The sequence below is a fragment of the Capricornis sumatraensis genome, chromosome 2 (assembly GCF_032405125.1).
Source record: "Capricornis sumatraensis isolate serow.1 chromosome 2, serow.2, whole genome shotgun sequence".
Taxonomy (NCBI): Eukaryota; Metazoa; Chordata; class Mammalia; order Artiodactyla; family Bovidae; genus Capricornis; species Capricornis sumatraensis.
In genome coordinates this window covers 88,668,344-88,679,398 of record NC_091070.1, presented here as the reverse complement: position 1 = coordinate 88,679,398, position 11,055 = coordinate 88,668,344, and the positions used below count along the sequence as shown (strand labels likewise).

Below are 11,055 nucleotides of genomic sequence, written 5' to 3'. Positions count from 1 at the left end.
CAGCTGGCATACAGGGGCTGGCACCAGTGAACAGGCAAGAAGAGTTACTGACTGGTAGAGGGAGAGGAGGTGGGAAGGATTGTCAGCAACTGGAGTCAGAGGGCAAGCTGCAATGGCACTCATGCCTGATGCTGATGGCACAGGTCCTGGCTCCTTGCTGGATTCAATTCTCTCCACCCTCTGGAAAAAACAATCCAGTGATGTCTGGGTAGTAGCTCTTTTTCTCTCGCCATAGATGACACAGTAGCATGGATTAATTTCTGAACGGCTGCTGCGAACTTTGTGTACCATTCTACGTTCAGGTTCTGTGCCTCAAAAACAGTACCTCCTCAAATAAAGAAAATCCCCTTGCCATTCCCCATGTCATCAATCTCTTGGGTTCTTCAGTTACTTCTTTTCTCTGGACCCCAATCAATTACTAATGGGTCTTCATTAGCAAGCGTTGTGTTTCACAGCAAATTCAATGAAGTTGCCCCGTTGCAGATCGAGATCCAGTTTCTTCCTGAGGGACCTCTAAGCTGCTGAAGACCTATTTGGACTCCTCATCCATCTTCTCAAACCCATGGAAATCACGAACACACAGGCAGCAAAGATACTTCCAAACCATTCATGGTGATAGCTGTAACCTCACACCAAGCAGTTTTTTATGTCTTGTAGATGTGACACTCCTTCCAAAACTGTCCCAAAGTTGTTCCTGATTCACTGCCTGATGAAAAGTGTGACATAAATATTTCTTCAAAGTTGCCGTAACGCCCTGGCCCATAGACTGGATGAGCAATGTAGTGTTCAGTAGCAGATGCACTACTTTGACACTGGGGTGAAAGTTACCCACAAATGGGAGGTGGCCTGAAACACTGTTGAGTAGCAAAAGGATGAGTGGGACATCCTTCTCCAAGCAACATTTCTCTACCTCTGGGATAAAATGGTGTTAAAGCCACCTGGGAAATGGCCTGTGTAATCCAGGCTTTGGCATTACTCTTCCACATCACAGAGAGGGCCTTTGGCTATGGTTTTAAGGGCTTTCGGGTTCTCTGAATAATAAACTAAGGCAGACTTCAGCTTCATATGCCCGGAAGCACTGTCACCAGAGTTAGCCTATCCTTTCCTACTTTATTGCCAAGCAGCAACTTTCCCTCCTTATTGATGTAACTTTGGTCTGCCAACCTCTTCCAGTACAGCCCTGTCTCATCCACATTAAAAATCTGCTTGGGTATAACTTCCCAAAGTGTTTCAGGAAATTTCCAAGCAGCTACCATATCTGTAGTTGCTGCCTCACCACTTGCTTTTACATTGTGAAGGCCGGCTCGTTTGATTCTGGAAACAGTCCAATTCTGTTTCTTCTTCAAGTCTTCATAAGGGCTTTTAGCTTTGTCTTGAATCAGCATTAAGCTGAGCAGGACTTGACGCTGATGCTGATCCTGTTTCTCCATCTCCTCCATCACTTTCCCACATTTCTTTGATATTATCAGCAGACTTCATGTTTCATGATCTCATCCTTGTTCTTTAGAATTGTGCCAGTGGTTGAACAGTTTATGTCGTAAGAATGAGCGACCTCCACCATCTTTTCGCCTCGCCCTGCTCTCCTGATGATTTTCACTTTTCTTTCTTTCCATCATTATCGTTTGGCACTTCACAGAAGTACCAGCTACTTTTTATCACTTTTATGCTTGCTTCTGCACATCCTGGGCTTGAAATAAAGATACTATACTGCTACGATATACAGTGCTGTACAGTACACAAAAGCACTTGTACAAGATGCACACACATGACAAGGTATGCCAGACACATGACTAACCTTTGTAACTGGATATGTGAACGCATGTTTACATTTTAGAAGGTTTGCAACTTGAAGGTTCATATGTTGAGGACTTAACTGTATACCTGATCCACCCTGCTGTACACCTGAAGCTACACTGTAAATCAACTATACTCCAATTTTTAAAAAAAGAATTGGTCAGACGGAAGGAAAGCAATGAGGTAGGAGATATAGGGCAAGTGTTGGAGAAACGTTTGCAAGTAGATCTCTAGTTGTCTCCCCCAATTTGCCGCAGAACCTTCCCAACAATCTGAAACATGTTTCTAGTGATGTTCAATTCTCATGCTTAAAATCCTTTTAATAGCTCTCCATTACTTTCTGCATAAAATTACAACTTGACCTGGCATATTCTATATTTTTAAAAAATGTTTGGAGCAGGTGATGGGCTCCCTTCATAATAATGTGGAGCAACTGAGTTTTGATAAAAGGGATTCTTCAGCTGTAACTGGAAAGGTTGAGTGTTAAAGCAGATTTATAGATCTGATGGTGGGAAGGTGAGTTCCACCTTGCTCCTCAATGAAAGGCCAAGTAAGATGGAGAGGGGAGAGAATATATCAAATGGTCATCTCAGAGGAGTAACATGTAGTCATACATGGTGGCTATTTCTCAACTCCTAAAGCTCCCTGGTTGTTTCACATTTCTGAGACTTTAATTTTCATGATTCCTTTCTGGAAAATTCCTACTTGTTTTTCCAGATTTTCCAGAAAGGAATATCAAAATTAAAATCTCTGAAATGTGAAACTAGGGGGCTTTAGGAGTTGAGAAATAGACAACAAGTATGACTTTATGTTACTCCTCTGAGATTACTGTATAGTATATTCACAGCTGGTACCTACCTCACTTCCATTATTATAATACACTGATGTTTGCATTTGCTTTCCCTAATAGACTAAGCTTCTTTGAAAACTTGGCCTGTACTACTAGTGTGGGGCCCATGCAGAATCACATTTAATGGTAAACATTAATCAATGTTTAACATGAACAGACTTTTTGTCGGTAGAATCCACAACTAGGAGAATTAGAGGAATATGAAAGTGTGAAGGGTTAACCAGTCTCTAGAATAAACCAGCTCATGATACCTGTGTCCTTTTTAAAATGGCACCGCATTATGGACACACCACAACAAGGGCTTTCATTTAATCCTTTTATTCAAATGCCAAAACAAGTTTCAAGATACAAATCGTAGTTGTGTTTAATTTAAAAACATTAATTATGCTTTGTTAATGACTTTCCAAACCAAATCTAAGTTGTTATGACTAAAACGTCTCCCAGTCCATTTCTGGAGGACTACCTTTAATACATTTAGTAGCTACTCCAATTTTCACTCTACAAAAAGGAAAATGATGAGCCTGTAAGAAAAAGGTAAGGAACAGTTATGATATGAAACCCTTCCTGAGAAGAATGTTAACCATTACTAGGGAGACCAAGGATACCAGTTTCTGTTCCATACTATTGCAACCAGGCTTAAACACTTTGCAGAAGTGCATTTCTAGTCCTACCCCAGCCATAAATAGATCTCTTGTTACATCACAGAAAACCCAACTCCACCAACAAGATTTAGAATTTGCTAATAGTTTAAGGTTCTTTCCCTAAGAAAAGGGGTAGGGTGCAGTTAAAAGGAAAACTCAAGCGTTTATAAACCAAAAATTGAAAACAAATGTTTAAAGGTACTCTGATTTAAACAATTTCCAATAAGGCTGAAGTAAAGGAACAATATAGAAGCTTGTATCAATATAAAGGGAAAGAAAAAATTTTTAAAGGTATCCAAGTATTTTAATATTTATGGCATCAAATGAAATAATTTTCATTAAGCCCCCCAAACCTCCCCCAGTTTCTATATAATGAAAGTTAATAACTTATATTTTAGTATGAACACATTCACTTCTGCTGATGTAAAGCATAGATTTTCTTTAATGTTCCATGAAGCCAAAGAATTAGACAAATATTCAGCACCAGAAAACAAAAACTAGTATTTTAGGTAAGTGTACAATATTAGGGTATTTTATTTAGTTCAGCAAATGGCTGTTATGACTGATGCTGCATGCTTTTAGAATTAGATGCAGTCTTTTTCTAAAGATTTAAGGCAGACTTTTAATTTCATCTGCTCACTCATGGTACTAAAATGGATCAAAGACGGCAAATAAATCAGACAAGTTAGCAGGAGAATGGTCTTTTCTTATAGTACCAATGGGAAGTCAGCGTCATGCATCAGTGGACAAGACTAAGAACACAGCTAGACAAACCATCAAAGTATGGCTCTTCAGGGTGCTCTTTCCATGAAATCTTTAACTACTTGGAAACTCCTGTTTCAATTTTTAAGATAAATAAAATTCTGACATTTTTCAGGAAACAAACATGAGTAGACAAAGTTAAGCTAAAGAATGGAATCTCAACTTCAATTTTAAAGAATTTATTTTCCCATTTGTAGAGTAACATTATTGTAAAATCCACAGTTATTGCAACACTTGCACTGCTTAAAAGAACTCCTAAGATTTTTTTTTAAGTATATTTTTTAAAAACCGAAACAAAATAATGTACATATTCTCTCAGAACATTGTGTCATTAAAGTCCATGTAATATCAGTCTGTATAAATCAATGTGATGTTACATAATATACATGATCTGATTTTTATCCTAAAAGCTTCTGACCATGTATATGATATCCAATGCTATCCAAGATAGATCCAATGCTTTTAATGTCAGACTGCAGAGACAGTTACGATCCTAAACAAAAGAAGGACAACTTTATATACACAACAGAAGTCTGACAGTTTAGCTGTTTGCAGCATCTGCTTGACGAGGCCATCCTTCTTCTTCAATTCCAGAATCATACTCCTCTTCAGAAGATTCTTTGGTTGGAGCCCTATAATGAAAAGTCATCAGTGTTTTTAATAAGAATTAGGGGTAAATATAACTTCTCAAAAAATAAATAATAAATTAATCCACCTAGCTAGAAAAGCTGCACAAAGAAAGAAAATATTGAGAGCACTTCTAACATTAAGATTGCTTAATGGTAAAATATGAGAAACATTTCGAGCACACAACCAAAAACCATAAGTAATTTCCCAAACAATTTTTTTAAAGTGAAACAAATCAACAACCAGGCTTCAACAGTGAAGGCCTTTTCTCCAGCAAAAGAAGTAGAATCAATTATTTTATCTAAAATACTTGACATTTAGTATATGTCAATGGAAAGAAGTTGAAAGCTTCTAATCAAACCAATATGACTCAAATTAGCCAAAATTATGATTAGATCACAATTCCTTTCTATACTAATAGTTGACGGAGGAGCCTGGTAGGCTGCAGTCCATGGGGTCACTAAGAGTCAGCACGACTGAGTGACTTCACTTTCGTTTTTCACTTTCATGCACTGGAGAAGGCAATGGCACCCCACTCCAGTGTTCTTGCCTGGAGAATCCCAGAGACAGAGGAGCCTAGTGGGCTGCCGTCTATGGGGTCGCACAGAGTCAGACACGACTGAAGCGACTTAGCAGCAGTAGCAGTAAACAATTAAATGAGAGATTATACCTCTTTGAATAAGTAAAGGTTGTTCAAAACCAATCAACTGCCTCATAAGTTACCTTAGAAGATAAGCATAAAATGTAACATACCTTGTGACAGAAGCCTATTTTTTGTGTATGTAACATTCATGTCAAGCACTGTTTAATAAATATTTATTGAATAGACTGGGGTCAGTAAACTACAGCCTGCTGGCCAAATAAATTCTGTCATTTGTTTCTGTAAATATTTATTTGAACACAGAGATGGATCATTCATTTATGCTGTAAGGGCAGAGTAGCTACAATACAAATTGTATGGCCCCGAAGTGTTAAAATAGCCCTGTACTTGACAGTTTACTGACCCCTAGAATAGTTAAATAAAAGCAGTGAAAGATATGTCAAATTTGTCAACTGATAAGATACAACTAAGAGGAAAATTATGTCAACAAAGTTTTGGTCTTATGAAAGACAGGAAACAAGTAATAAGTAAATTATAGAATTAGAAGCAAAGTTCATTTAAATCTTTTCCTTTAGATTACTTTATGTCTTTTTTGATATTTCTTTTAGGAGAAAAAAGTGGAGGCTAGTTTTGAAGATCAATTTCCAAGAGTCAAAATATCATTTTATAAACCAAAATTAGAAAATTTTTCTACAGAATATTTGAGATAACTGATTCCTTTATGAATATACACACACTGTATGACAGACCAATAAACTATAGCAATAAAGAATGATCTTAAGTTTTAGACCTGTTTTAGTCTGACAATACACTTTACCGGATGTATCCTGGTTCCTTCTTTCCTTCTACTACTTCTTTGTCAACCTCCACACATACAATATCAGAATTAGGGACTTCAAACATTGGTTCTAGTAACAGCTTTTCCTGAAGAGTAAAAAAGTAATGAATTACATGGAAAACTGAGGTTACATACAAAATACTTGTATTCTATAGGTTATCAATCAAATTCATCAACTCAAGAAATATTATGGAGTCCCTATGATGCATCAGGAACTGAATTTTGAAAAGTCAATGTAAAAGCTTTCATATTCTTCATATTAAAACAGCTTCTAACTAAATTTGGACAGAAGTCATTCTATAAGGGAAAGCTTCTTGTCTGCAGTTCTGCCTACTTAGGTGACCTTGCACCTACAAAGATTGTACTTTCACTTTGCATGTGATCAGATGTTACTCAAGAAACATTTCTGACATACTTTTATCACCAAAGGAGGTCAACTGGTAGTCCTTAATTTGAAAATGACTTGATTTTAAATCATCTATACCAAGCTATGACTTCAAACATGCATTTGTCTCAATTGCTGCAGTAGATCTAAAGTAATTTACTAAAGACAACTAGTGTTACCTATGGGCAGCAGCTGGACTGGAGAAGGCAATGGCACCCCACTCCAGTACTCTTGCCTGGAAAATCCCCTGGACAGAGGAGCCTGGAAGGCTGCAGTCCATGGGGTCGCTAAGAGTCAGCACGACTGAGTGACTTCACTTTCACTTTTCACTTTCATGCACTGGAGAAGGAAATGGCAACCCACGCCAGTGTTCTTGCCTGGAGAATCCCAGGGACGGAGGAGCCTGGTGGGCTGCTGTCTATGGGGTCACACAGAGTCAGACATGACTGAAGCGACTTAGCAGCAGCAGAGGCAGCTGGATTATGTTCCATCTTAAGGAAAATACGGGTTGAACATCAAATTTTCTAAAAATGTCAACTATATTACCTTATCTTCCAGTTTCAGTTCAGTCGCTCAGTCATGTCCGACTCTGTGCGACCCCATGAATCGCAGCACGCCAGGCCTCCCTGTCCATCACCAACTCCCAGAGTTCATTCAGATTCACGTCCATCAAGTCAGTGATGCCATCCAGCCATCTCATCCTCTGTCGTCCCCTTCTCCTCCTGCCCCCAATCCCTCCCAGCATCAGAGCCTTTTCCAATGAGTCAACTCTTCGCATGAGGTGGCCAAAGTACTGGAGCTTCAGCGTTAGCATCATTCCTTCCAAAGAAACCCCAGGGCTGATCTCCTTCAGAATGGACTGCTTGGAGCTCCTTGCAGTCCAAGGGACTCTCAAGAGTCTTCTCCAACACCACAGTTCAAAAGCATCAATTCTTTGGCGCTCAGCCTTCATAACAGTCCAACTCTCACATCCATACATGACCACAGGAAAAACCATAGCCTTGACTAGACGGACCTTAGTCGGCAAAGTAATGTCTCTGCTTTTGAATATACTATCTAGATTGGTTATAACTTTTCTTCCAAGGAGCAAGCATCTTTTAATTTCACGGCTGCAATCACCATCTGCAGTGATTTTGGAGCCCAAAAAAATAAAGTCTGACACTGTTTCCACTGTTTCCCCATCTATTTCCCATGAAGTGATGGGACCGGATGCCATGATCTTCGTTTCCTGAATGTTGAGCTTTAGGCCAACTTTTTCACTCTCCACTTTCACTTTCATCAAGAGGCTTTTTAGTTCCTCTTCACTTTCTGCCATAAGGGTGGTGTCATCTGCATACCTGAGGTTATTGATATTTTTCCCGGCAATCTTGATTCCAGCTTGTGCTTCTTCCAGTCCAGCATTTCTCATGATGTACTCTGCATAGAAGTTAAATAAGCAGGGTGACAATATACAGCCTTGATGTACTCCTTTTCCTATTTGGAACCAGTCTACTGTTCCATGTCCAGTTCTAACTGCTGCTTCCTGACCTGCATACAGATTTCTCAAGAGGCAGGTCAGGTGGTCCAGTATTTCCGTCTCTTTCAGAATTCTCCACAGTTTATTGTGATCCACACAGTCAAAAGCTTTGGCATAGTCAATAAAGCAGAAATAGATGTTTTTCTGGAACTCTCTTGCTTTTTCCATGATCCAGCAGATGTTGGCAATTTGATCTCTGGTTCCTCTGCCTTTTCTGAAACCAGCTTGAACATCAGGAAGTTCACGGTTCACGTATTGCTGAAGCCTGGCTTGGAGAATTTTGAGTATTACTTTACTAGCATGTGAGATGAGTGCAATTGTGCAGTAGTTTGAGCATTCTTTGGCATTGCCTTTCTTTGGAATTGGAATGAAAACTGACCTTTTCCAGTCCTGTGGCCCCTGCTGAGTTTTCCAAATTTGCTGGCATATTGAGTGCAGCACTTTCACAGCATCATCTTTCAGGATTTGAAACAGCTCAACTGGAATTCCATCACCTCCACTAGCTTTGTTTGTAGCGATGCTTTCCAAGGCCCACTTGACTTCACATTCCAGGATGTCTGGCTCTAGATCAGTGATCACACCATCATGATTATCTGGGTCATAAAGATTTTTTTTGTACAGTTCTTCTGTGTATTCTTGCCACCTCTTCTTAATATCTTCTGCTTCTGTTAAGTCCAGACCATTTCTGTCCTTTATCGAGCCCATCTTTGCATGAAATGTTCCCTTGGTATCTCTAATTTTCTTGAAGAGATCCCTAGTCTTTCCCATTCTGTTGTTTTCCTCTATTTCTCTGCATTGATCACTGAAGAAGGCTTTATCATCTCTTCTTGCTATTCTTTGGAACTCTGCATTCAGATGCTTATATCTTTCCTTTTCTCCTTTGCTTTTTGCCTCTCTTCTTTTCACAGCTATTTGTAAGGCCTCCCCAGACAGCCATTTTGCTTTTCTGCATTTCTTTTCCATGGGGATAGTCTTGATCCCTGTCTCCTGTACAATGTCACAAACCTCATTCCATAGTTCATCAGGCATTCTATCTTATCAGATCTAGGGCCTTAAATCTATTTCTCACTTCCACTGTATAATCATAAGGGATTTGATTTAGGTCATACCTGAATGGTCTAGCGGTTTTCCCTACTTTCTTCAATTTGAGTCTGAATTTGGTAATAAGGAGTTCATGATCTGAGCCACAGTCAGCTCCTGGTCTTGTTTTTGTTGACTGTATAGAGCTTCTCCATCTTTGGCTGCAAAGAATATAATCAATCTGATTTCGGTGTTGACCATCTGGTGATGTCCATGTGTAGAGTCTTCTGTTGTATTGTTGGAAGAGGGTGTTTGCTATGACCAGTGCATTTTCTTGGCAAAACTCTTGTCTTTGCCCTGCTTCATTCCACATTCCAAGGCCAAATTTTCCTGTTACTCCAGGTGTTTCTTGACTTCCTACTTTTGCATTCCAGTCCCCTATAATGAAAAGGACATCTTTTTTGGGTGTGAGTTCTAGAAGGTCTTGCAGGTCTTCATAGAACCGTTCAACCTCAGCTTCTTCAGTGTTACTGGTTGGGGCATAGACTTGGATAACTGTGATACTGAATGGTTTGCCTTGGAGACGAACAGAGATCATTCTGTCATTTTTGAGATTGCATCCAAGTACTGCATTTCAGACTCTTTTGTTGACCATGATGGCTACTCCATTTCTTCTGAGGGATTCCTGCCCTCAGTAGTAGATATAATGATCATCTGAGTTAAATTCATCCATTCCAGTTACATGTTTATAAATCTGTCACAGCACCTGAAGTTGACGCCTTTATTAAAGTATGATCGCAAATTGTGACAGATGTGTAGTTCTGTTCAAAAAGTCCTACTCAGATGAGAGAAGTAATACTTAGCATTGAAATCCTCAGAGAACAGACTATGTGCTTGCTTTTGCAGCATGTAGGGAAACAGTAACCCACTGTACAGCCACACCAGGGAGGGGAAAGACCTTTAAGAAAGAGAGGGTGGCTGAAAAGTAGGCTGGGTCTCCAGGACTTGTAACAAAATTAAAATAGTGAGTTCATACTACACTGAAAAATTTAGAAATAAAATGTTATAATATCTACAACTTTATTTCAAACATAAAACAACACTGAAATGAGAGAATTTCAATGGTTCTGAGGAGCCACTCTGGAGCTTAGTCAAAAGGCCTGTGTAGGGTTTTCTAAAAACCTCCTTCCCATGATCCTGATTTCCTCTATTTCATTAATCACATTAAGTGTATGTCCTTTGTTGCAAACACCTTGAAGTTCCATTTTAGAAAGAAGAAAAGGGACTTCCCTGGAAGTCCAGTGCTTCCACTGGAAGGGTTCAAACACTGGTTGGGAAACAAAGATTCTGCATGCTGCACAGTGTGGCCAAAATATACAAGAAAAAAAAAAAATCACAAAAAATATTAGACCAAATTTCTGGATGTATTTCCGAAGGAAAAACATGGCGGTTTAATATTCTCAAAATTCAGACCAAGAAATAATCTAGTTTTCATAAATTTATGCCAACTTACCATAATGGACCGGAGGCCTCGTGCACCTGTTTTTCGTTCTAGTGCCAATCTGGCTATAGCTTTTAAAGCATCTTCAGTAACATTTAGTTCACACTACAAATACATTCAAAAGAAATAATTCAGATAATATTTGATGATGACATTTTCCTAATAAAATCATGCAGTATCTGATCTATTACTACCTATCACCATTATTGGTCTTTTTATAACAAGAGGTGAATGCCCTGACTTTACAGGTAAAGAAATGTTCCATAGAGTTAAGTACACTGATTCACTAATACTTAAAAACACAGAATCTTGTGTCTTGACTGATCCTATTTCCTTTCAGACTCAAGTATTTTTAGATTGTAACTTAAGCTTCTGAAAAAATACTCATTTTAAAAAGTGTTACTAACCCTCTCATCCCATAGAACAAAGGTACAATTTTAAGACAAGTCTCTCTAAATTACCACAAATATAAAAAAAAATTACTGAGAATTTAATATACCTCCCCCTAAAAAATAAGATC

General features: G+C 38.8%; 1 protein-coding gene across 1 annotated transcript in view; it reads right to left on the bottom strand.

Annotated features, from left to right (window-relative positions):
• Nucleotides 1–2,973: 2,973 nt before the first annotated feature.
• The window catches only part of CLPX (caseinolytic mitochondrial matrix peptidase chaperone subunit X), a 42,917-nt gene continuing 34,835 nt past the window's right edge, over nt 2,974–11,055 (bottom strand). The window contains exons 12-14 of the mRNA XM_068964053.1: nt 10,548–10,640; nt 6,093–6,199; nt 2,974–4,679 (exon numbers count right to left, since the gene is read on the bottom strand). Of these exons, the coding sequence (XP_068820154.1) occupies nt 4,589–4,679; nt 6,093–6,199; nt 10,548–10,640 (291 nt within the window). The 3' untranslated portion in view covers nt 2,974–4,588. The remainder of the gene's footprint in view (nt 4,680–6,092; nt 6,200–10,547; nt 10,641–11,055) is intronic.